This window comes from Heteronotia binoei, chromosome 2 (assembly GCF_032191835.1).
Source record: "Heteronotia binoei isolate CCM8104 ecotype False Entrance Well chromosome 2, APGP_CSIRO_Hbin_v1, whole genome shotgun sequence".
NCBI lineage: Eukaryota > Metazoa > Chordata > Lepidosauria > Squamata > Gekkonidae > Heteronotia > Heteronotia binoei.
The window spans coordinates 186239868-186266259 of NC_083224.1; the positions used below are offsets into that span (position 1 = coordinate 186239868).

General features: G+C 45.0%; 1 protein-coding gene across 1 annotated transcript in view; it reads left to right on the forward strand.

Annotated features, from left to right (window-relative positions):
• Positions 1-26392, forward strand: part of HDGFL2 (HDGF like 2) — a 38676-nt gene that overhangs the window by 7041 nt on the left and 5243 nt on the right. The window contains exons 2-13 of the mRNA XM_060232666.1: positions 1927-2003; positions 2099-2237; positions 3940-4131; positions 4478-4591; positions 5610-5681; positions 7876-8035; positions 12205-12283; positions 18663-18939; positions 20181-20269; positions 21479-21549; positions 24131-24201; positions 25647-25748. Of these exons, the coding sequence (XP_060088649.1) occupies positions 1927-2003; positions 2099-2237; positions 3940-4131; positions 4478-4591; positions 5610-5681; positions 7876-8035; positions 12205-12283; positions 18663-18939; positions 20181-20269; positions 21479-21549; positions 24131-24201; positions 25647-25748 (1443 nt within the window). The remainder of the gene's footprint in view (positions 1-1926; positions 2004-2098; positions 2238-3939; positions 4132-4477; positions 4592-5609; positions 5682-7875; positions 8036-12204; positions 12284-18662; positions 18940-20180; positions 20270-21478; positions 21550-24130; positions 24202-25646; positions 25749-26392) is intronic.

The window sequence follows — 26392 nt, forward strand, 5'->3', positions numbered from 1 at the left end:
TGAACAGCCAAGATGCTATTTTCCAAATTCAGATTGAAGGCCTGCTACAAGACAAGACAGTTAATTCTCATGCACCCTCTAGAACAGGGTTCCCCAACCTTTTTGAGTCTTCAGGCGCCTTTGGAATTCTGACACAGTGGGGTGGGTGCAGCCATGAAATGGCTGCCATAGGAGACGGAGCCTCAAACACAGAGGAAACCCAAGGTCAGGGGAGAAGAGGAGTAATTTAAAAATACACTGGGGAAGAGGAGGAGGAGGAAGAAGATATTGGATTTATATTCCACTCTATACTCTGAATCAGTCTCAGAGTGGTCACAATCTCCTCTACCTTCCCCCCCCCCCAACAGACACCCTGTGAGGTAAGTGGGGCTGAGAGAGTTCTTACAGCAGCTGCCCTTTCAAGGAAAAACTCCTACGAGAGCTATGGCTGACTCAATGCATTCCAGCAGGTGCAAGTGGAGGAGTCCTGAATCAAACCTGGTTCTCCCAGATAAGAGTCCATGCACTTAACCACTACACCAAACTGGCTGTAACAAAACACTGTGGTGGCAGAGCTGCCACGGAAATAATGTCATTTTAAGCTCAGCAGCCAATCAGAAGCCCTGCTGGGCAAGAGCTCTGCTTGGCCCCGCCCACTTTCAAAAAAACACCAGGCGGGTACCAAAAACAGTTGTCACTGGGCATCCTGTTGGGGATCCCTGCTTTAGAAGTTATTCTGCCTCACGTGCTTCTGAGGGATACTGTTTGGAGCAGGTATCTGCCTGTGGGACGGTAACTTTTTACAGAGACAAATGCGGAAGGTCAGGCAGTTTGTTGCTGGGGAACCCAGTTACATCCAGTGCACACATATCTGTCCCAGTTAGAGGCTGATTGGAAGGAAGTAGGCAAGGACAAAAAATAAATCATGCTGGCACTGATAAGCAGTGCTTGCTAAGTTGTTCCATTGGGAGTTGCTTGATTGGGTAGCGGGTATCTACCTTAGGGGTCGGCGACTAAAGGCTTCCAAAGGGAATCCAACGTCACCTGGTGTGATGCCGCCTAGCCTTCTAATCCAGAAGAAGTGGAAAGAGCAGCCAAGCTTGGAAGCACGGGATGGGGGCGGGGCGGAAAATCTTGGCTCTCTGCAGAAGTCAGTTGCCGGCAGACTCCCAGATGCACTTCTAGCTGCCTGTCTTGTCAGCAGAGGTGTTTTTAACAGCTGTGGGGTCTCCTCAGCCTTTTACTGAACTCGAAAGAGGCTTCCTATTTTTCTGCCTTGGCTCCTTTGGATGCGCAAGCCTGTTTCAGAAACATGGTCAGGTGAGGCAAAGATCCCAAATGAAAAACAGCAGTTAGAAATCCTATATTCCAGGGCTTTTTTTTTAAGGACATAAGAGAAGCCATGTTAGATCAGGCCAATGGCCCATCCAGTCGAACACTCTGTGTCACACAGTGGCCAAAATATAAATACACACACACACACACACACACTGTGGCTAATAGCCACTGATGGACCTCTGCTCCATATTTTATCTAACCCCCTCTTGAAGGTGGCTATGCTTGTGGCTGCCACCACCTCCTGTGGCAGTGAATTCCACAGGAACTTTATAGCAGGAACTCTTTTGCATATTAGGACACCCCACCCTGATGTAGCCAATCTTCCTGGAGCTCACAGTAGGCCCTGTACGAAGAGCCCTGTAAGCTCTTGGAGGATTGGCTACATCAGGGGTGTGTGGCCTAATATGCCAAGGAGTTCCTGCTACAAAAAAAAAAAGCCTTGCTTTATTCTGTTGCTTGCCTCCCCTTCCGGAGCCCATCCACAGGATACCAGGGGTAGTGAACCTCCTGTTTGCAGCCAGCTGGCAGTGGGTTTGAACGCTGAGCTCGTTTCCAAACCCTTGGGGCCATCACCTCTAACCATTCTTCCTCTTACTCTCTTGCTTTCAGATCGATGATATCATTGACGGCGCCGTGAAGCCTCCGCCCAACAAATACCCCATTTTCTTCTTTGGCACCCACGAGACGTGAGTTCCAGTCTCTGGAGGGAGAGGCTCCTTTTTTGCCATTAGCCTCTCCATTGCTGATCTTGAACGGTATGTGTTTTCTTCTTTCCCCTCAGGGCCTTCTTGGGACCAAAGGACCTCTTCCCTTATGAGAAATACAAGGACAAATACGGCAAGCCCAACAAGCGGAAAGGCTTCAATGAAGGACTGTGGGAGATCCAGAACAACCCACACGCCAGCTACAGTGCACCTCCGGTGAGCATTGAGAGCAAAGAACAGGCTCTTTTAAAATAATAATTAATAATCTTGATGTGGTAGGAGGAGGGAGGCGATGACCCATGTCATTGCAGGGCTGGCCAAACTTGCTTGATGTAAGAGCCACACAGAATAAACATCAGACGTTTGAGAGCTGTAAGACAAGGAAGGAAGGAAAAAAATAAGATGGGGAAGGGAAGGAGAGATGGAAAGAAAGCAACTTTAACTAAATGTATTCTCCAAGCTGCTGGATGGCTTGGCTTGGAGAAGTGATTTAACGAGAGAAATGCCTTCTTCAAGGTGGGCTATGGAGCAGTGGGGGCTTCAAGAGCCACGCAGGATGTGTGAAAGAGCCACAGTTTGGCCACTCCTGCCTTAGTGGCTGTCCCTTTGCACTGATGATCCCAGAGTTAGTCATGATCCCTGAGTTCTAAGGCCAGGGATCCCCAGTATGGTGTCTGCTGACATCATTCCTGGCACCCACCATCTGGGCTTCTGATTGGACACTGGAGATCCGATGGGCTGTGCAGATTAAAGCAACATTGATTTGGTGAGCCCTGACCTGGATAGCCCAGGCAAGCCCGATCTCGTCACATCTTGGAAGCTAAGCAGGGGTCGACTGTGGTTAGTACTTGGATGAGAGACTGTCCTTGAAATACCCAGTTGACTAGGCGGGGCAGCTCCGTTCAGCCACCTCTCTGAATATCCTCCAGCCCCCCAGTAGGGGTCAGTCATCAGAGGTCGCCATGACTTCCTGGTGCAGACACACACATGCATGAATTCAAAACAAAACACTGTTTTGGTGGCAGCTCCCACTGCAGCATTGATTTTATTCTCTTTTTCCGTGCGTGTGTAATCGCTTGTCTCCTACACTTGGGCCTTCTTTCTGTGGCAGTCATTTCTGCGGTTGTGCCCACCACCCTGTGTCAGAATTCCAAAGGTGCCCATAGCCTTGGAAATGTTGACAACCCCTGTTCTAAGGGATCTTGAGCCACAGAGGCTGGTCAGCTGGGCAAGAAGTCATCTTCATGTGTGTGAGCAAAAGTTGACTGTCTTTGAACAGAGGAATTATATTCTTTTAGAGAGAAGCCCGTGCCTTGCATTCAGGAGGTTTAAGTGCGTGGATCGTACCATGCTGTACTTTAGTGTTTTGCGTATCACTTTATCCCTGCCTGTGACAAAGAAGGAAGTTAGCCATGCGAGCGTCATAGGAGGTTGCCAAACATAATCCATGGGATTCGGAGTGTATTTTGCATCATCTTTTAAAATAATATTGAGGTCTTATGGATGGGATGCTTGACATTCACAGCTCATCCTTCCGCCAAGGATCTTTGAGTGTTTTGCATGGGCAGGGGGTTTCCCATTTTGCTACAAAGACATCGTGTGGCATAGCTTGCATGGAGAGATGGGATTTGTCTTGGCCAAGAAGAAATCTGAACTTGTGTCTTCCCTCGTGGAAAAATCTTAACGAGTTCTCCATCATGCTGCATCAACCCTTGATGTAGATTTAGGTTCCTGTTCTCTTCCCTCCACTACCTATCTTCTTGTAGCCTAAGCTTTCCTTCTTAACTTTGCTCCTTTTGGTCTTCTTCCCACCTGCATTTTTCATGAGGTGAGATTGGGGGATATGTTAATGAGTCTGTATGCACCAAACTTCCAGTCATTCATTTCCCTTCTTCCCTCCTTGTCCCCATTGCAACAGCCAGTGAGCTCCTCCGACAGCGAAATTGCCGACATCGACCCCGTCGGTGGAGGAAGTGATGTCGCAGAGGAAGAGGAGCCAGCGGTGGCAGTCGGGGCTGAGGGAGGGGCCACGGAGAAGTTGGAAAGCGATGACGAGTCCGAGAAGGGAAGCGACCACAGTGGCGTGAAGCGGAAACCATTAGCCATGAAAGTGAGTTTTGGAAGAAGGCAGTGCATGCTCCGTATGCTGGGGTGGGTGTGGTTTGCCTGAAGTAGATGGGGCCCAGCCGACAGTTTTGACCACATTCCAGCCTCACAAATGGGGTCTCCAGCAATTGCTCCAGCCATTTGATCTGCAGCTCGTTTTTACACCATATAGTCAACTGGACTGCTCTTTCTTATTATATACCTGTCTTTCTCCCAAGCATTCCTGGACCCCCGCACCATTGTAAAAATAATGTAGGCAATTTTTCAGAAGACTGTTGGGCAGTAGAAGACCTCATCCTTCTCTCACCCAAGATATAAACATCTTTCTTTGTGTGACTGTTTGTCTTTAGATGCCGGCGGCAAAACGGCCCCGGAAATCTTCAAGTGATCTTGACCAGGCGAGCCCATCTCCCTCGGAGGAGAATTCTGAAAGCTCTTCTGAATCAGAGAAATACAGCGACCAAGTGAGTCGACCCATCAGAGGCATCCACATGATGGCTCCAGCTTTTGAATTGGGGGGGGGGGGGGAGCAGGTTTTCTTTTAAGGGGAGACTTAACAAAATTATGTCTAGTGTTGATGATGATGATGATGATGATATTGGATTTATATCCCGCCCTCCACTCCGAATATCAGAGTCTCAGAGCGGCTCACAATCTCCTTTATCTTCCTCCCCCATAACAGACCCCCCCTGTGAGGTGGGTGGGGCTGAGAGGACTCTCACAGTAGCGGCCCTTTCAAGGACAACCTCTGCCAGAGCTATGACTGACCCAAGGCCATTCCAGCAGGTGCAAGTGGAGGAGTGGGGAATTAAACCTGGTTCTCCCAGATAAGAGTCCGCACACTTAACCACTACACCAAACTGGCTCTCTCTTTTGAGGCAGCGGATAGAGAAGGGTTCTCCTCCCTCAAACGCCAGGCTTGCGTTTACCTAATGGGGTTTTTGGGCAGAGACAGTGGACAGGTAAAAGGAGGTTCTCCTTCATGTAGCGCAGGGTTATCTTATGGAATTTGCTGTGTTTTCCTTTGATAGCTTTCACGGAATCAGACACACCGATGGTCAGTATTGCTATTCTGCAGGTGGTATATTTAAAACAAAATTTCCCCCGGAGAAAATGGCGGCTTTGGAAGGAGAACTCTCTAGCATTATAACTCTCCCTTCCTCAGACCTCACCCTCTCTAGGCTCTGCCCCCAAAATCTCCTGCCATTTCCGACCCCAGAGCTGGCAACCGTATCTGCAGATAACTAGATGGTTTAATGAAATCCCTATCTGTAGAGACTGACCCCGACAGATAGCAAAAATACAATGCACAAGAATATGACTGAGTTCTAGAAACTCTCACCACGCTCATGAGAAGCGGCTGGAGAGTTTACATGAAAGATCCTGTTGCTAGTAAAGATGCAGAGTTTGCACCACCGCTTCCTTTGAGGGATCAAGGGGGAGGGACATCCTTGTAAATGAGCACTTTTTCTCCTCCGCTAGGATTTCACTCCGGAGAAGAAGCCACCGCCCCGGGCTACCCGGAGGGCACCTGCAGGTGGATGGAAGAAAAAGGTAAGGGGGAGCGGCTTGTGGAGTCCCTGCCCTCTTCTGACTCCTCCCATCTGTGTCTGTGCCCCCACTGCTTAACTCTTTGCCATCTGGAATGCTCACAAGTTAGGAAGCTGCTTCAGCTGAGTCAGTCTTGGGCATCGGTCCACTTGAGGAAAGTTCAGGCAGTTCACCAGCCGAGTATTTTTAAAGCATAAATTTAATTTAGAACAGCAAGAAAAAGATTTATTACTCATTGGCTGGTTATAAAAACTCTTTCACCATAGTGGTGGAAATGATAATGACCTTTACAGCTGTTAACGTTGCTAAGTTAGGTTTCTATAAATGTGAGCCATTTACCAAACTGTTCCTCTCTGTTTTGGTACATTGTCCTGAAACATCAGCCTACAGTTTTGAAACAAGAGATCAGGGATTAATTTATTTATGTATTTTATTTGATTTATATCCTGCCCTCCCCACCAAAGCAAGCTCAAGTTGTAATGCAAAACAACTTTTTTAAAAAAATCAAGCCTGAACTTTCTGCATTAATAACTGGTAAAGAGAACTATGGACAGGGCTTTTTTGTAGTAGGAAACTCCTTTGCATATTAGGCCACACACCCCTGATGTAGCCAATCCTCATGGAGCTTATTGTAGGCCCTGTACTAAGAGCCCTGTAAGCTCTTTGAGGATTGGCTACATCAGGGGTGTGTGGCCTAATATGCAAAAGATTCCTGCTACAAAAAAACCCACCCTGGGGCAAGAACCAGGAAAATGGAGTTTTGTCGTGGTTCGTGAAGTCACACAAACCATGAATTTTCCCATTTAATGAACTTTTTTGCTGGGAGCTGCTTCCCGAGACCAGAATAGAAGAGGGAGAAGATCTTCCCTTCCTCCTTTCTGCTTGCAGCAGAATGAAAGGAGGTGAAATTGCCATTTGGACTTGTGGGCAGCTTGCAAAAGCCATTTAAAGGAAACGCTTGAAAGTGCAGGGAGGAGCGAAAGGGGTCCTTGTAATGACGTGCAATGGTTTCCTCCTAACATCTTATGGGTGCACCAGCCCGCACTGAGGCTGAAATGGATAGAAGTCATTTCACTGATCCCCCTCACTCCCCATCCCCTGCTTCCCATCATGAACCTATGAACCACATGGAGGGCCATGGACAAGGATAGGCACAAATCTCTGGTTCGCGAGCCACAAACTAGTAACATTCGTTAGGAATTTAGGTTCGTGCCTGTCCCAACTATGGTATTTTGCTAGGTTTCTCCCAGGTTGTGCCATGAGATTTTTAAAAATGGTAGCTGCCCGATGGCGCAGAAGCTGCAGTAACGCAGTCCAAACTCTGCTCACAATCTGAGTTCAGTCCTGGTGGAAGCTGGGTTCAGGTAGCCAGCTCAAGGTTGACTCAGCCTTCCATCCTGCCGAGGTCGGTAAAATGAGTACCCAACTTGCTGGGGGGAAAGCATAGATGACTGGGGAAGGCAATGGCAAACCACCCCGTAAAAAGTCTGCTGTGGGAACGTCATGATGTGACACCTCCCCATGGGTCGGTAACAATGTGGTGTTTGCACAGGGGGGTCTACCTTTACCTTTTAGCTGCCCTCCGTCCCCACACATGGGGATTCTTGACTTCAGAAAAGCCAGACTAACAGCCAGATACAGGTGCTCAGTGGACAACAGTCGATCAGAAGCACGTCTAGAAAACCCAGAGGGTAGCCCAGCACAAGCTGGGAGAAGCCTAGCAGTATACCATAGCTTTAAATCGATTCCCCCCCTGCCTGGAGCAGACTCCTTCTCATTATGTTCCTGGGGGAGGGATCCCCTTTTTGCTTTCCCCCTCCCCCCAAGAAACAGCATTTTGGGGACATCTTGAGCTAGCTAATGTTAGGTTGTCTCTCCTCCCCAGCCCCCTATTCCCCAACAGGGGTGGAACAAGGGCATACCTTCAGTTTTTGCAGATCACAGTTAACTGAACTAATTTTGACGCTTGGGCCAAATGTGACACTCCAGTTGCTGGTTGATGGACGGGTGTGGACAGCTTCCTGATGTCCTAAGCACCCTAGACTGCTGCAGTTTCTCAGGCGTGCAGTACTTGGGGTGGGGGTGTCTATTTGCGTGCTAAAACTCACAAACAGCTGAACAGAGCCTCCTTTCCCCAGAAGTCTGTCTTTGGATGCCAGATTTCTGGCCTAACACCATTTTTTTGACTCATCAGCAGAAAGTAGAATCAGGTTCTGACTCGGAGTCCAAGCCGGATTCGGAGGAGGAGGAGGAAGACGAGGAAGACAGAGAGAACGCCAGGGCTCCAGCACCGAAATCGGATTCTGACTCCGACTCAGATGAGTCTGTCAAAAAGCCATCCCGGGGCCGGAAGCCGGGTAGGTGCCCTGGCTTGTGTTTCTGTAGCTGATGCTGTTAATGGATTTGTGTGCAGTTCCTCTTTTTTCCCCCCATAAGGAGTGAGCTTATACAACCCAAAGGGAGGGGTGGGATTGGTTTGTTTACAGAATAGCTGGTTTTGACTAATCCTTTGCTCTCTCAAGCGATGTGTTCTTCAAGTGGAGGGGTGTGGAAAGCCTAAAGCTGAAGCATTGGCCCCCCTCTTTAAAAGGAGCTTTAACAGGGAAGAGAAAAGAGAATATAGTGCTTGAAGAGAACAGAGACAATGTCGGAAGTTGGAACTTTCACAGTTAGAAGCTGTCTGCCTTGGGGACAGATGAAAGGAAGCAGAGACATGAGTTTTCCAGAAGAATTTACTCTGGAAAATTCCCTGATGTCAAAAATTAGAGCGTAGTATGGTTTTATATGTTTGTTTGGCATTTACTAGACAGCACACCCCTCACGGTGTATTCATTTGTTCCACTGTCTCATTGCATTCTGCCGTTAGCTTTGACGGTTAGTTGACTTTGCTGCTGTTGGCGGGAATGGTCTCACACCCTCTCTGGGTCAGTTGGATTCCTTTTTTTTTTGATCCCATCTCGCTTTATACCAGGCTCTTTGTAATGTTCTCTACCACCACCAAACCCGGCTGGGGATTTAACCAGGGCCAGCACATGTGCATTCAGGAAATGAGATCTGAATTGTGAAAGCTCATGCTGAAATTTTAGTCTTTGCAATGCTACCAGACCCTTTGTGTCATTCTGCTACAGCAGCCGAGTGTGGCTATCCCTCCAGAACTTAAAAAGTAATCCATGTTACTCTTGCATCCCAAAAGCAACCAGTGCTGGAATAAAAATGTTTGATTGGGGGGGAGGGGGGCGGGGATCCATCAAGTATGGCTTAAATGTTCAAAGAAATCCATAGGATTTTTTAAATTGAAATTTTCTCGTATTGATATTTTGTCGTCAGGTTAGGTTGTTTTTCCGTACAATGTTTTAAATTAAGGAAAAAGCCAGTATTAACTGGAAACTATTAACACGCTAATCGTGCAAGCCTAAGAGAAGTTACACCCTTCTAAACCTACTGACTACAATGGGCTTAAACAGGTGTAACTGTTTAGGAGAGCATTACAATTGTAACATGCCTGGATAACTGGGCATGGTATAGCCTTGATGGAGTTGTCTGTTTTAACAGAATTTATGGTATTTACTTAAATGGAAAATTAGGTTTCCTCCCCCCCCCCACCCAGATACATCGTCAAAAGTTGGGGGTGGGGGGTGGGTTTGTCTTACATTAGTGTACAAGTGGGAAGTGCGTCCAGTAATAAATGTGAACTCTTTCCTAGAAGCTGAAATGACTGAACCGAGGCTGTTGTACTTTGATCACATTATGAGAAGATAGTAAAGAGTCCAGTAGCACGTTTAAGGCTATCAAATTTTATTGTAGCATAAGCTTTTGAGAAACACAGCTCTCTTTGTCAGATGCATTTGATAGCCTTAAACGTGCTACTGGGCTCTTTACTATTTTTGCAGCAACACAGCTAACCCCTCTGGATTATGAGAAGATGAGACACTGGGAAAATTTGAAGGCAGCAGGAAAAGAAGACGACCCAGCATGTGCTGGATTGACTCAGTCAAGGAAACCACAGCCCTCAGTTTGCAAGGCTGTCACTGACAGAACGTTCCAGAGGACATTAATTTATAGGATCACCCTAGGTTAGGGGTGGCCATACTTAAACTTGCTTAATGTAAGAGCCACATAGAATAAACATCAGATGAGAGAGAGCCACAAGATACGAATGTGGGAGGGAGGAAGGAAGGAAGGAGGGCATATAGATGGGGGAGGGAGAGGTGGAAATAAAGCAACTTTAACTGTAAATGCATTCTTTAAGCTGCCAACTGGCTTGGAGAAGTGAGGTAAAAGACACAAGTGCCCTCTTTAAGCCAACTGACAGGGTGGTGAGGGCTTCAAGAGCCACACAGTTGTGCGAAAGAGCCACATGTGGCTCCTGATCCACAGTTTGGTCACCCTGGCAGCGCTTCGCACACACAACATTAGTGGGGTACATTTAGGGTTGTTTTCCTTTCAAATAAATACGGTAATTGGCCCCTTGCTTTCTCTGTCACTTTCATGGCATCACCTGCATTATTTGTGAGTTCCCTACTGGATTGGGGAGCACAATATCTGTTCTGCCACATGCAAGGAGGCATATAAATAAAGAGTTTCAGTACTGGTTTTGATTGGACTCACTTAGTCAATCAGGTGAATTCATAACATAATTCCCCACCCCCAGATTGGGTCTATTTGTGCATTAGCACCCCTACTTTACAAATCCGTGAAATAGACGTGTCCTGTTGCACCACTCCTAGCGACACGTTATATGCAACTTTGAACCTACCAGGCTTCCCTGATACTGTATTGGCAACAGCAGCAGTTTGTGGTTGTGAGTTTTACAAAACGGTGAACCTTTAGAGATGGAATATGAAGATGAAGGAAGATGAAGCCTCACAAAAATATCTGTCCCACATCTCCAGAGAAATGAGAGCTAGTGTGTTGTAGTGGTTTAAATCACAGACTGCAATCTGGGAAACCCATTTCAAATTTCCACTCTTCCGGGTAGGTTTGCTGGGTGACCTTGAAATGGAGGAGGAAGAAGAAGAATGGATTTATACCCTGCCCTTCATTTGGAGTCTGTTAAGCATGGATAATTCTGATCAATAATTAATTGTTTTAGGGTCCTGCCAGAGGCTGGTCTGGGAATTGTCCTGGAGAACCAAATGTTGTTAGTTTGTTATTCTTTCCTGAATTCCTCTCTTTATGGCTAGTAATTTAGAAGTAGTGAGAAGGGAACAAAGCAATCAGCACCTTCCCATGAATCCTCCTGCGGGAGGATGAGACATCTGGGCATAACAAGGACGAATGTCTGATAACGCCCTGGGAATGTAGACAGTTTGATATTTTATGTGTGAACGCTCTCCCACGTCCCCCCCCCCCTTTGGAATCCTTTTGAAGTAAGCCTTAAAACTATTGTATCAATGTATCAGTTTCATTCTTCTCAAGAAATGGCTTCAGCCAAAGTATCGGTCTATCAATAAACGTAGTCTTTGTATCCACCTCGACTTGTCATTGAACCCGCATGCTTGACAGTCTCAGAGTGGCTTACAGTTACCTTCCCTTCCTCTCCCCACAGCAGACACCCCCTGTGAGGTACATGGTGTTCTCTGAGAGAACTGGGACTGACCCAAGGTCACCCAGCTGGTTGTATGTAGAGAAGTGAATCAAACCTGGTTCTCCAGAGTAGAGTCTACCGCTCTTAACCACTATGTTGGACTGGCTCTCCTAGCAGGCTCTCAGCTTAACCTACTTCTCAGCATTATTGGGAGACTAAAATAGAAGAGGGGAATCATAGAGTTGAAATGGACCTCCAGGGTCATCTAGTCTAGCCTCCTGCACAATGCTGGGAACTCACAAATACCTCCCCCTAAATTCACAGGATCTTCATCGCTGTCAGATGGCCATCCAGCCTCTGTTTAAAAACCTCCAAGGAAGGAGAGCCCACCACCTCCCAAGGAAGCCTGCTCCACTGAGGAATTGCTCTAGCTGTCAGGAAGTTCTTCCTAATGTTGAGCCAGAAACTCTTTTGATTTTATTTCAACCCATTGGTTCTGGTCCTACTTTCTGGGGCCACAGAAAACAATTCCACACCATCCTCTATATGACAGCCCTTCAGGTACTTGAAGATGCTGATCATATCACCTCTCAGCCGCCTCCTCTCCAGGCTAAACATGCCCAGCTCCTTCAACCTTTCTTCATAGGACTTGGTCTCCACCATCTTTGTTGCCCTCTGGAACCGTTCCAGCTTGTCTGTATCCTTCTTAAAATGTGGTGCCCAAAACTGAACACAAGAATGATGGGGAACTCCTTTGGGGTCCCCATTGGGGAGAAGTGCAGGGCATAAAGGAAGCAGATAGATAAAGAAGGGCTGTTGGTTTCCTTTAGAAACTGACCTCTTAAAATGCTGGATTGGATGGATGACCTCTCTGACCAGTCACTGTGAGAATCTGACTTAGTTTGTATGCATGTGTGTTCTCTGGTGTGGTTTGCTTGCCTATGTCTCACCTGGCTAAATCTCTGCTCTCTTGTTTTCCTCTCCTGCTCCCCCCTACAGCTGCGGAAAAGCCCCCTCCGAAGCCTCGTGGGAGGAAACCGAAGCCTGAGAGGCTTCCCAGCAGCTCCAGCAGTGACAGGTGAGAGAATGGAGGCGCCACATGGTTCACAGAATAGCCGGAAGCCAGACAGGGAATGGGGCGGAGCAATCGTTTCCCAGAGCACAGACAGGCCTGCAGTAACTTGAGCTTAGCCTATTGGCTTCGCCAGTTCCCGTTTTGCTCACCTCTCAGGGCACCTGCAGTCAATTCTTCCTTTCCTTCAGGAATTTAAGAATGGCCACTTACTAGCCAGAGCAGGAGAGCTTGTTGCCAAGTGTTAGCGTGAGTGTGGGAGCAGCTGGAATGAATAAAAGAGAGATCTGTCTTTAGGCAACTTCCGTTCACTTCTATAGTACATTCTTTTAAAATCTCAGTGGAGTTATATGAGTTTGGTGACCCTTTGTATCAAACACCCTTGTTAGGTAGGCCAGCTACCTTTTCAGACAGAGGCAGAGGGAACTTTTTCTCCCTCCCTTTGCCATAACGCCAGAATCCGTGAGCTGCAAACAAAGTTGACGGGCAGTAGCTTCAGGACAGACCAAAAAAAAAAGCATTTCTTCATTCCAAGAATTGAACTGCTGAACTCACTGCCACGGGATGTAGTAATGGCTGCTAGTTTACTGGGCCTTTAAAAAGGTATTGGATATCAGTGGTGGCCAAACTGGTTTAACGTACGAGCCACATAGAATAAACGTCAGATGTTTTGAGAGCTGAAAGACATGAGCGTCAGATATTTGAAAGCTGCAAAACAGACAGGCAAGCAAACAAACGGGAGAGGTGGAAAGAAAGCAACTTAAACTGTGTAAGTGCATTCTCCAGGTAGCCAGCTGGCCTGGCTTGGAGAAGTGATTTAAAGAGACAGATGCCTTCTCCAAGCTGACCGATGGGGCGGTGGGGGCTTCAAGAGCCACACAAGATGTATGGAAGAGCCACATCTCTGGGATATATTGATGGAGGAAGACTTCACCACCATGAGTAAGTGGAACCTGCCTGACCAGAGACAGTCTACATCTGAATACTAGAAGTGTCAACACAGGAAGACATGGCCTCCTCGCCTTGCTTGTAGAGTCTTTAGGGACATCATGGGGAACTTCTGGTTTCGGCAACCCGTCGTTAGGAGCAGCTCGGATCGGTGCGTTAAGAGCCGTTCCTAAATCTGACAGTGGAGGGGTCTCCCCCGTTGGGAGACTCGATTCTGGGACCCAGGAGGTGTCCTGGAAGGCAAACAGCTCGAGCGGTGGAACGGGGGTGACAGCGGCGGCTGCTCCCTAATCCCGGCTCGCTGCAAGCCTCACTGTCCCGATAGCCATTTTTAAATGGCACGGGGGTTGACTGCCGGACTTCTTCTCTTCTTCTTTTCAACCAGCAATTCTGCATCCATTGGACAAGCTGCATCATTACTATGAAGGTTGTAAATTTCCTTTCTTTCTAATACTGAATCCTGAAGCATTGCTTTTAGATAGAGCTGCCTATATGCTGAGGTTCCAAAACGTACCAGAAGAGAAAACTGAAGATTTACAGAAAATACTAAGTGAGGCCTTGGCTGAAATTCTACAGGTGACTCCTCAAAAGATGGAAGAAAAGTTTGATCAAGTTGAGTGCCATCAAGCTTTACGAGATGGAATAAATTGCCCAGCGAAGTTCACTTGAAACTTACACGAAAGAGGACCAGAGACGATATTTTACAACCTTCATAGTAATGATGCAGCTTGTCCAATGGATGCAGAATCGCTGGTTGAAAAGAAGAGACATTTTGAAGCAAGCAAGAGAAACCAATGATAATAGCTGGAAATATGGTGAAAATTTTGAGAGAGGTACCATGGCCAGTGAGACAAAAGAAGAGAGAATATCAAACCTTGACAAGCTTCCTGAGAGAAAGAGAAATACCCTACACGTGGCTAATGCCGGAAGGCCTTCTTTTTACTTACAAAGAGAGCAGGTATAGGATAAATTCCATTTTTAAAGCTCAGAATTTTTTGCATAGAGTGAAAGAAAAAGAGGGGAAGGAAAAGAAGGATGATGAAGAGAAAGAAAAAAGCTCTGGTGAAGAGGATCCAAATGAACCATAGAAATACCTGACAAGACTACAGACTAAAAAAGATAGTGATAAGAAAAATCCATAATGGCATCAATAATCTCTATTAACGTGAATGAACTCAGTTCCCCTGTTAAAAGGAGGAAGACCTTTAGATACCTGACAAAATTGGAAATGGACATAATTTGTTTACAAGAAACCCATATTTTAGTTAAAGATCAACACCTTTTGAAAAATAAGAAACTTGGCAGTTGATTTTCAGCAACAGACATCAATAAAAAGAAAAGGGGAGTGGCAATTTATGTTAAGGATAAATGTAACCCACAATTATAGTACCCTTCTGAAGATGGAAGAATCCTCCTAGTGGAAGTCATGGTGGACAATAAAAAAATCCTACTGGCAAATATTTATGCCCCAAATGATCATCAAGAGAAATTCTTTCAAGATTTACACCTTAAGTTATCAAATTTGGAATATGTGGAATACTGCATAGTAGGAGATTTTAATGCAATTTCTGATAGACAATTGGACAAAAAAATTACATAAACATACTAAAAGCAAAAGTCTTCTATTACCAATAAGGTTTTGGAAGCTTGCAGAAGAACTGGATCTGGTTGATGTATGGAGAACAAGATACCCAAACTCCAAAAACTTTACTTACTATTCTTTTAGACGTCAAACGTGGTCAAGAATTGATATGTGTTGGCTCTCTACAAATTTGGTTAAAGATATAGTTGAAACAGAAATCCAAACAAGAGTCATATCAGACCATAGTCTTGTAATGGTAAAGCTCAAAGGCACACGAATGAGAAGATCATGGAGGTTAAATACCTCTCTTGAAAGATAAAGATTTATTTATAGGTTGAAATGGATTCCTTTTTCAAACAGAACATAACACAAGATGTAAAGATGCAAGTAGTTTGGGATACTGCTAAAGCATATTTCAGGGGCCTTGCAATCAGATACAGTGCAAAGAAGAAAGAAAGAACTGAAAACTTTCAAAAATTAATGTTGCAAGCAGGAGAAGCTGAAAAGAATTTAAAAGTCCAACCGACAAGACAGGAGTTCCAGAATAAGGTTAAAGAAACACAACATCAACTTAATTTATTACTCATAGAGGAGATGGAGATAAAATTGAGATTTGCTAGACAAAATTTTTTTGAACATGCTAATAAACCTGGAAGGTGGTTGGCCTATAGAATGAGAAAAGAGAATGCCAAAAGAATAATATCGGTCTTGAAAGACGAGAATAACAAAGAGAAAGTTCAAAAACAGGAGATATGCCAAATTGCGGAACAATTTTATAAAAAATTATATGAAGATAAACACGTTCACAAGACAGATTTAGAAGAATATATTAACCAAAATAATCTGAATAAATTTACAGAAGAACAACAAAAAATTTTAAATGAACCAATAACAATAAGGGAACTTGGATACGCAATGGCATCTCAAAAGAATGGTAAAGCCCTGGGTCCAGATGGATTGCCTGCGGAATTCTACAAAGCTTATGAGGAGTCATTACTGTTACCGTTCAAACGAAAGGATTCAAGACGAAGCCCAAATACCATGGCAAGAAGCTACAATATCCTTAATTCCAAAAGAAGGTACAGATTTGAAAGATAGAAAAAACTACCGTCCAATCTCTCTTTTAAATGTGGATTGTAAAATCTTTGCAGCAATATTGGCACAATATTTGAAGAAAGTTCTACAGTCCACAATACATCAAGACCAGGCTGGATTCCTTCCTAGAAGATATTTGAAAGACAGTGTTAGAACAGTTTGTAATATATTGGAATATTTTGAGACCCATCCAGAGAAACAACTGGCACTAATTTGTCTGGATGCTGAGAAGGCCTTTGATAATACAACTGAAAGGTATGGAATGTGATGAAAATTTCTTGAGAGCAATAGAATCAATATACTCTTCCCAAAGAGCAAGGGTGATGGTGAACGGTGAACTAACAATTGATATTCAAAAGGGTGCAAGACAAGGTTGCCCATTGTCACCACTCCTTTTTATTTTATGTTTAGAGATGTTGAATAACCAGATAAGAGAAGATACATATATCAAGGGAGTGGTGGTAAAAGGTGAACAATACAAATTGAGAGCTTTCACAGATGACCTGGTTTTTATATTAGAGCAACCAATAGATTCAATTGTGACTGCCTTGTAAACAAGATCACTCAATTTGGTTACTGGGCAGGACTGAAGATCAGCTACCATAAAACAAAAATTTTGACAAAGAATATGACGATAGAACAAATTCAGTCTCTTCAACAAAAATCAGGGTTTTTGTATGAGAAAAGAATCAAATATCTAGGTGTACTTATCTCAAACAAAAGCTGTGGTTTAAAAATGGACAGTTATGATAAATTACTCAAAGAAATTAAAAAAGACTTGGAAAAATGGCATGATTTGAATTTATCCTTAATGGGAAGAATAGCCTCAATAAAGATGTATATCCTGCCAAGACTATTATTTCTATTTCAAACTATCCCAATACTCTTAAATAGTGGGTTTTTTCAAGAATTGAAAAAGGTGGTTTCTAAATATATTTGGCAAGGCAAAAAACCAAGAATTAAACTAAAGTTACTGCAAGATTCTAAATTGAGAGCAGGTATGGGCCTTCCAGATTGGCAATTGTATTATAAAGCTTCTGTGCTCTTGTGGGTAAGAGACTGGATACTATTGAATGATAAGAGACAGTTGCTCTTAGAGGGACATGATCTTAATTTGGGCTGGCATGCATACCTATGGTATCAAAGACTTGAAGGACATTCTTATTTTAAGAATCATTGGTTCCAGAAATCTTTGTATCACACATGGTCATGGTTAAAAACGAGAATTTACCAGAAAATTCCAAGATGGGTATCCCCAGTGGAAGCATCCACTCATCCAAATCTTTTAAAACCTAACCAGAGTTATAGATATGATGACCTGTTGGGAAAAGACAATCAACTGAAAACGAGAGAAGGGTTAGAAAACATGGACATTAAAATGATTTGGTGGTTGAGAATGCAAGTTGAATCTAGGTAGGCTTTAACACAGAGCAATATCCATTTGATAAAATCTTTCTAGGTCTTCAAGAAAAGCTAATCTCTAAATTATATACATACGTTATATACATATACGTATATATATTATATATAAAATATATACATATATATACTGCAGATGAAGATGCAAGTTGAGGTAGTATGGTCCAATGGGCGAAAAACTTGGGTCATAATATTATGTTAGAAGAATGGGAGAGATTGTGGAAATTCAATATTAACCAGGTCAGTAACCTTTAAAGAAAGATTGTATAAGATGTTTTACAGATGGTACATGACTCCACAGAAATTGTGTAAGATGTATACTAATATGTCTAACAAATGTTGGAAATGTGCTAAACAGGTGGGTTCTTTTTATCATATGTGGTGGACATGTGAGACAGTGAAGGACTATTGGAAAATGGTTCACAAATTATTACAGAAGATTATGAAGACACAGATTCAATTCAAACCAGAACTATTTTTATTGACTATATTTCCTGAGGACTACTCCAAAGAGATATTTGTTGGCGCATTTTAGCACAGCAGCCAGGATTCTTTTGGCACAGAGATGGAAACTTCAGGAAACTCCCACGAGAATGGACTTGGTGGAAAAAATTCTGGAAACAGTGGAGTTGGACTACTTATCCCAGCTGTTAGCTGGGAAATCTAAGGAAGAAGCAAGAAAACATTGGTTGAAATGCTTTACTTGGTTAGATACTCAAGACTCTCTGGTGTGAACTTATGTCTCCTTTCTCCTGTATTTTGTACTATAAGATTGCTTTTGTTGGAAATGTCAAATTGAACAGGTATTATAACAAGAAGATTTACAATACAAAACTATCAAAATGTTGATGATGTAAAGTTAAGAGATATGTGACAATTTATGTATTTTAAGAAAGTATAGTAGATGCAGACTTGTATTTCATGAAAATATTTTATATGCAGACTAAGATTGATGTGTAACTTTAATTTCTCATCCCCCCTTACTCTTTACCCTCAGCTTCTAGAAAACTAATAAAAACCTTTAAAATTTAGAGGCATCTGGTTTGTCCCTGTGTTAAATAGGATTCTGGTTTAGATGGACTTTAAGTCTGGTCCAGCAAGACTTTTCTTATGTTTTCACAGAGGGCTTTTGACAGCTTTGTGGCTAGACGAATTAATGCCTGTTTCTGAACGCAGATAGCAAGAAGGGTGGTGAGACCTCGGGTCCTTGAAACCGCAGTTCCATAACACAGAATACGGGAAACAGTTCCCCCTACCTCCAAAGAGAAAAGTAAACTTGTCAGGCAGTCCCGTCCTGCGTTTTCCCTCAGCTCACGTTCTCATTTCCTGTCCCTTTCCCAGTGATAGTGATGATGTGGACCGCATCAGCGAGTGGAAACGGCGCGATGAGGAGCGCCAGCGGGAGCTGGAGGAGAAGCGGAAACGTGAGCAGGAGGAGGAGCTGCGCCGGCTGCGGGAGCAGGAACGGGAGGAGAAGGAGAGGAAGAAGGAGCGGATAGAGAAGGCAGAGGTGGAGCACTCGGATAGCGATGGCAGCGTGGACAGTGAGGTCCCAAAGAAGAACAAAAAGGGGCGGCCCAAGGCTCCATCGTCCTCAGATTCGGAAGTGGAGAAAGAGGTGGGTTTGCAGGGTGGGATGGATGGGTTGGGGGAGGGGTGTTGTGCATACCAGGCCATTCAAAGAAGTATTTCAGGGGGCCATCTGCCCCCTTGCCCCTACCCAATTTCAAAGAGCAAAGTTTCTATGCTTCCATTTGCATTTTTGTTTTTTGTTTTAATTTAGTAATCATTTTTACATTATGTAGAACCATCAGTTCTTTCTCAGAACTCAAGAACGTAATTTGATGCAATAACCGAGTCCGTAGGCATGATCAACCTCGGTGTGTGCTGAAACTGGGAGTCACTGTATAATTTGATTCTTCATTGAGGCTGCTACGAGGGCCAATATCTGCTTTTTAAATTATTTTGTAATAAACACGTGTAATATTTTTATACATCTACCAATATTTAATATTTTACTTTGACTGACAGAATTATTGTGCCTCTACGTTTAGATCTCAGTAGCCTTTAGGTTTTCAGTTCAGTTTGGGCTAAGTCAGCCCCCTCCCCTTTATCTCTCGTTTTAGTTTTTGCATTTTCAGTTGGAGCTATCAGCATAAAACAACAGGGTGTGGTGAGCACCCCCCAGATCTATAAGAAAGCTCCTGGGCTCGTTTTGGCAGCCAGATCAGGCATGAACTTGCCGCTGAACATTGCATAAAGAACAGAGGACAGGAGACATTGGCACGGTTTGTGCCAGCCAGCTATATTGACTGATTTCTGTCTCCTGGCTTAGACTTGCCTGTACCGCCTCCTCTGCTGATTGGCTGCAAATATTCCGGGGGGGGGGATCCTTCAAAGGCTCCTCCATTCTCCAATACGGACTTGAAGCTCTTCTGAAGCTGCTTTCTACGGATTCTTAGCATCAGTCCAGCTTGCTTACGTTGGCTTCCAGAAGGAAGAGAGGTCTTTCCCCAGCCCCCTGCAAAATGAAAATATTGCAAGGACTCAGGGCTTTTTGTGTAGCAGGAACTCCTTTGCATATTAGGCCACACCCCCCTGATGTAGCCAGTCCTCCAAAAGCTTAGAAGGCTTTCGGTACAACAAAGCCCTGCAAGGACTGAACCCGCAAAGGCTTTCTGTATTCATGTAAACCTCAGGCATGCCTTGTATGGAGCAGAGCCTTTGCTCCGTCGAGGCCAATCTGCTGTCTGATGCCCCTTCTCCAGACAGCATCAGGGATGCAAAGATGCCCAGTGCATCCTGGGAAAGAACAGGGAAGGGTTTCTCTCGAACTGACTGTCCTCCCCCGCCTCTTAGGTGAAGAAGCAGCCAAAGAAACCGCCTTCAGAGCTGTCGAGGAAGCCGAAGGAGAAGAGGATCCAGGGAGACGAGAAGCCGCGGAACAGGTGAGTCTCCCCCCCACACAGTTGCTTATAAGCCTGCTCTTCTTCCTGCCCAAACTCCTGTCCTGTCGTCCCAGCTGCTGCAAGGAGATGGTGGCTTTTATCACACAGACCTTCTGAGCTTTTTCGCTTCCCCTTTTGCGGCAGGAGGGGACATACCCCCCCTGTTTCTTGTGCTTTTCACCCTTATGCTTTTGCATGAAAACTTAAAACTATAACACAGCATGCAATATGTAGGGCACTGAAACATGCTTTCCTTGCTGGTGGTGAGATTCGAGTATTTACAGGCTTCCCAAGAGGTGTAAAAAATGAGGGGGGCGGGGGGATCACTTGCTGCAGTCTCAGAATTTAGGCGAGAACCTCAGGGCTATGTGGGGCAGAGTTTCAGTGACCTATATCGCTTCTTCCTGAGCAGCAAAACAGGACCATGCTTGCAAAAAGAATAACTTTTGCAGGATAATTTATGGTGGTTCCAGCTTGGGGGAGGAAAGAGAGTTTTGCTGGCCCAGTTTCTTACTGTGTTCACTCCAGATGTCCCTGCCTGTAGCATCCAGCCTGCGGTTCTTTTTCCCCCTTCATCCCTGTGCAGAGAGACTCTATATATTACCCAGAGGTGTCAAACATGCAGACCGAGGACTGAATCAGGCCCCTAGAGGGCTCCTATCAGGCCCACAAGCAACTCACTGTCATCTGCTTCCTTCTCTCTACGTTACTTCCTTCTGCATCACCGTTTGCTCTGCCAGGCTTGCTCAGTTGCATAGGAGCTACAGAGAAAAGCCTCTGTTTTTTTCATTGGCTGACGAGCACATGAAGCAACTTACATACAAAAGCTAGTGACGCGGGTCTTAGGCTCAAAGCTTTGACCATGAGATTACGGTAATGAATGTCAATAAATCAAAAGTAGGTTTGCAGCTTACAGACACCCACCTGAACAGCATACTCAAGAGTGCTACAGCACAGACATTGTCTCCAGATTTTGATGCAATAATTCAGAGGAAGTGGTGTTATCAGAAACTGTTAAATAAACAAGGGTACTAGTCTTCAAAGCATGGTGCTTTATATTGTAAGGGTGCTCATCTTTAAAGCATGTTTTAATTCCTTAATTGTGTTTGTCTGTGTCCTTTATAAAGTTTATGTCTGATCCGGTCCTCATAACAAAATGAGTTTTGACACCCCTGCTATAACTTCTCTTTTTTTAACCCCCTTCCATAGAGGGCTGCGAGGAGAACGAGGCAGGAAAAAACCTGATCTGGTCCCCGAGAGACGGCCGGAAAAGAAAAAAGGTGAGAGGGGAGAGGATAAGGAGAGCCTAAGCAGGAAGTTGAATTGTGGGGGTACTTTATGGGGGAGGACTAGATAGGGGCAGGGACAGAACTTCTAAGGCTGTGCCCTGTTGTGTGTACTGTGTCCACATGCTCTGTGAAAGTGCTAACAAAAAGGAAATTGACTGTGAAATCTTACTAGTTGTCGTTCATACCATACTATAATAACAATTTTTGTTCTGTGTGTGCAGTAATTTCTAATACACATAGAATACAAAGACTAAAGATTCCAATTAAAAAAAAGGGTAGTCCCCTGTGCAAGCACCAGTCGTTTCTGACTCTGGGGTGACGTCGCATCACGACGTTTTCACAGCAGACTTTTTACGGGGTGGTTTGCCATTGCCTTCCCCAGTCATCTACACTTCCCGCCCCCCTCCAGCAAGCTGGGTGCTCATTTTACCGACCTCGGAAGGATGGAAGGCTGAGTCAACCTCGAGCCGGCTACCTGAACCCAGCTTCCGCCAGGATCGAACTCAGGTCATGAGCAGAGAGCTCAGACTGCAGTACTGCAGCTTACCATTCTGCGCCACGGGGCTCTTCAAAGATTCCAGTACACCTCTGTAAAGATATTTGAACAGATATCTGGTAACAAGTCTTAGTAAAGTGCTGTTCCACCATTCCGTTCAAGGGTTTCTCTCAAATTAAAAGAAGCTCTGGAGTACTGCAGTCAAACTTTCTGCTCATAACCTGAGTTCAATCGCAGCAGAAGCTGGGTTTAGGTAGCCAGCTCCAGGCTGACTCAGCCTTCCATCCTTTCGAGGTCGGTAAAATGAGTACCCAGCTTGCTGGGGGGAAAGTGTAGATGACTGGGGAAGGCAATGGCAAACCACCCCATTAAAAAAAAAAAGTTTGCCATGAAAACGTCTTGATGCGACATCACCCCAGAGTCAGAAATGACTGGTGCTTGCACCTTTAGCTTTTTAAAATAGAGATTCCATGCAAGTCCAGCTGACAAAGGGGTAACTTGTAAAGACTCCATTTCAGGATTTCTCTTTCATCAAAGCTGGTATCGCTTAGAAATCCATTCCTGCTACAGAAATTCAAACTTTGTTTTCAAAAGGACCAGTACAAGTATTAGTATTAGAAATCATTGCACTTAAATAACAAAAATTGTTTGGCTCTATATTCATTCTAGTATATGAACTGCAGCTAGTAAGTTTTCACAGTGAATTTCTTTTTTTATTAGCTTTTTCTGTGATTCGTTAATTTTGCATTCTCTGTGAAAGTGTGGCACATCGGTGAATCCAGTTTGTGATCTCAGCAGTGAGTACAGCAAAGTCCTGCTCATAGCCCTCAAAGTCAGATGACATTTTGGATCCTGCAGCCACCACCACCCCCACCTAAAATTTTCTCCCCTGGGCCCCCCTACCTAAAATTTTCTGGCTACAGGCCTGATCAGAGCACTGTCCAGTCAACCAATACATTGCATTCCCTGTACTCCATCCTTTTTGAAAATGGGACCTCATGGTAACAGGCAATTGTGTTTTGGCCCCAATGCATGTAACCTATTTGGGTGGTCATGTTGGTTGTTCCTTTAAATAAGGGCCATTGTTCAGTTTGAAATTGTTTGGGGGCGCAAAGATCCTGGCTGTCTCGGTAAGGCCAATTTGATCTATTAAAGGATTAAGCGTAGAAAATCCAACCCTGGGTTTAGAACGATAGAAGGGGACAAACTTCTTGCTTTTTGCTCTGGGTTTGGTTACTCCAGTCCCGTCAGCCATGGTTTAAACTTGTTCAGGGGCTGATGGCCTTTCAGTAGAGCCTTCACGATTGCTTGCTTGATTCTTGCCGTGTTTGGGATACCTCATTTTCTTTTTGTGCTGAACCACTCCTCGACTTTTCTCTGAAGCTGCACCAGGTATGTGTGATCTTTAAAGTTTTTACTGTAGGATTATTATTATTTTGCGCCGTTTTCCCAGTTGGCCTTCAATGCTGTTGGATGCTCATACAATTGTTAACCCTACCCATTTTTTGTTCAGGCTATGTGGCTTCAAAGCAGTCTTCTCATGAATGTGGATCAGGGCGTTTTTTGTAGCAGGAACTCCTTTGGATAATAGGCGGCACATCCCTGATGTAGCCAATCTGCCAAGAGTTCACAGTAGGCCATGTAATAAGAGCCCTGTAAGCTCTTGGAGGATTGGCTACATCAGGAGTGTGTGGCCTAAAATGCAAAGGAGTCCCTGCTACAAAAAAAGCCCTGATGTAAACTATAAGGATTCTTCTGGCTTCCAACTTGATTGCAAGTCATAGGGAGCCTTACGGATATATGAGATAAATACATTCGTATGTGGCAGTTGCCTTTATATTCCCCAGAAGTTGTTTTATTGCACCAACCACCAAAGAAGGCGGTTAGCAGAAACGCATTTAGTGTTTTCTGTTACGTCATCTTCTTTGACTAACAGCATATATGTAGTAGAGCAGTTTTATTTATTGTGTATGTATGATTTATGGAGAATTAAAACTCATTTTAAGAGGTTTTTTTAAACTTATATTTGTTATGAGGTTTGCTTAATTAATCCTTTTTTGGCTGTCTGTTTTGCAGAGTTGACAATTGAAGAGAAACTTCAAAAACTGCACAGTGAGATCAAGTTTGCTCTCAAAGTCGATAACCCAGTAAGAAAGAGTCTTGTCAGATTGGACTTTGGTTTGGGAAGCCCTCTGGGCAGGTTTCTAACTGAACCGATATCCTTCCTGAATTTGTGTGCATTCTAGGCCTGTCAGAGAGATGGGCTGCCATTCAAGCATCTCTTAGCAGACGCTAGATTTTTTTTGTACTGAAAACAAAAAAGCCGAAGTGTCTTTATGCCCCCCCCCAGTGCACCTCTGCAATCGATGATCTTATACATTTACAAAATTTATATTCTGCCTTTCTACCCCTTAACGAGGGCCAGTAAGGTGGCTACCAGTTGGAAACATGCGTGGATACATTTTAAGCCATACGGTAAAGCAATTGAAAACCTACATGATAACAATTGCATTTTAAAAACTGTTACAATCAACCCTTTTCCCCAACACAGATAACTAAAACAATGGAAAACACATACAAGCGAAGCAGCTATTAAAACATTGGTTAGGAAGGAGGGAATGCCAGATGAACTAAAAAGCTTTCAGGTTTTCACGGCTGGTAACATCATTAGGGTTTGTAGAATCTTTCGGGCTCAAGTGCCGTGTTCTACTGGAGAAAGTTTTTCTTCCAGACGTTTCGTTCTCGGCTGCAGAGAACATCCTCAGTGGCGTTGCAGCTGGAGCAGGCGCTCAGACCTTCTTGGCTGCTGTGCATTGAGTGGCCACTCAATGCATTGAGTGGCCACTTCTTGGCTGCTGTGCCACTCAATGCACAGCAGCCAAGAAGATCAGAGCGCCTGCTCCGGCTGCAACGCCACTGAGGATGTTCTCTGCAGCCGAGAACGAAACGTCTGGAAGGAAAACTTTCTCCAGTAGAAAACGGCACTTGAGCCCGAAAGGTTCTACAAACCCTAATGAACTAAAAAGCCCTTATCTGGTGGTGGAACCACAACAGGAGACAGACAGATGACTGTCCCTGGGGGAAGAGTGCCAAAGTTCTGGCGTCACCCACCTAATCTGAGAAGGCAGGGGCACCCAGATCAGGGCCTATGAAGAAGACCATAGTAGTCTCAAGGTGGTGGCTGGAGATCTCCTGGGATTTCAGGTGACCTGCAGGTGACAAAACAGCTGCTTTGAATGATGGATTCTGTGGCATCACACCCTGCTGAAGCCCCTCCTTTCCCCGGGCTCCACGCCCCAAAATCTCCAGGTATTTCCCAACCCAGAGCTGGCAGCCCTGTCCTGGGTATACCCAGAATAAAACTTTGACGGTCTTAAAGGTGACCCTGGACTCAAACTTTGCTGCTTCAGGCCAACACGGCTACCTCGCCTGAATCTTATGTTTTTGTCGCTTTTGTAAAGCACAGCGGAAACATCAAAGGCAATCAACGCAGCCCCCTCCGCGTACAAAGTCCAAGGAAGTCCTTGGCTCAACTTGACTTGGGTGAAATGGGGTGTGCGGAGACGGTAACCACGGTTTCTCTTCCTGTTAGGACATCAAGAGGTGCTTGAGCGCCCTAGAAGAACTGGGGAGCCTGCAGGTCACCTCTCAGATCCTCCAGAAACACACGGACGTGGTCGCCACACTGAAAAAGGTAAGAGGGTCTTGACCAGAGTGCACGCCTCCCCTCACTGTCATGTTACCAGATGCAGTGCAGTCAGCTCAGCATCTTTCCCGGCTGAACCTGCTTTTGTTGATCCTGCATTTCTGTCTAACCCCTTTCCCTTCAGAGCCCAAGTCCTTTCCCAGGTTTCTAGTGCTGCTTATCTCTCTCCCAGTGTTTCCACTCGTAGGTTATCCTGATCTGCGCTTGCTCATATCCTTTGGGTTCATAGCACTGCGCCTTCTCATTGCGTTGGTTCTTTGTCCGCTCTTTTTCTTCACTCCAGTTGAGAGCCAGTTCGGTGTAGCGGTTAAGTGCGTGAATTTGTTATCTGGGAGAACCGGGTTTGATTCCCCACTTCTCCACTTGCAGCTGCTGGAATGGCCTTGGGTCACCCATAGCTCTGGTGTCCTTGAAAGGGTAGCTTCTGAGAGAGCTGTCTCAGCCCCACCTGCCTCACAGAGTATCTGTTCTGGGGGAGAAAGGTAAAGGAGATTGTAGGCCGCTCTGAGACTCTGAGATTCAGAGTGGAGGGTGGGATATAAACCCAATATCTTCTTTTCCCTCCCTTCCACCTGGCAAGGGCTGCTGTCAGCATGCCCTGAGGTGGGGCATCTGCCAGGGCCCACAGCTGC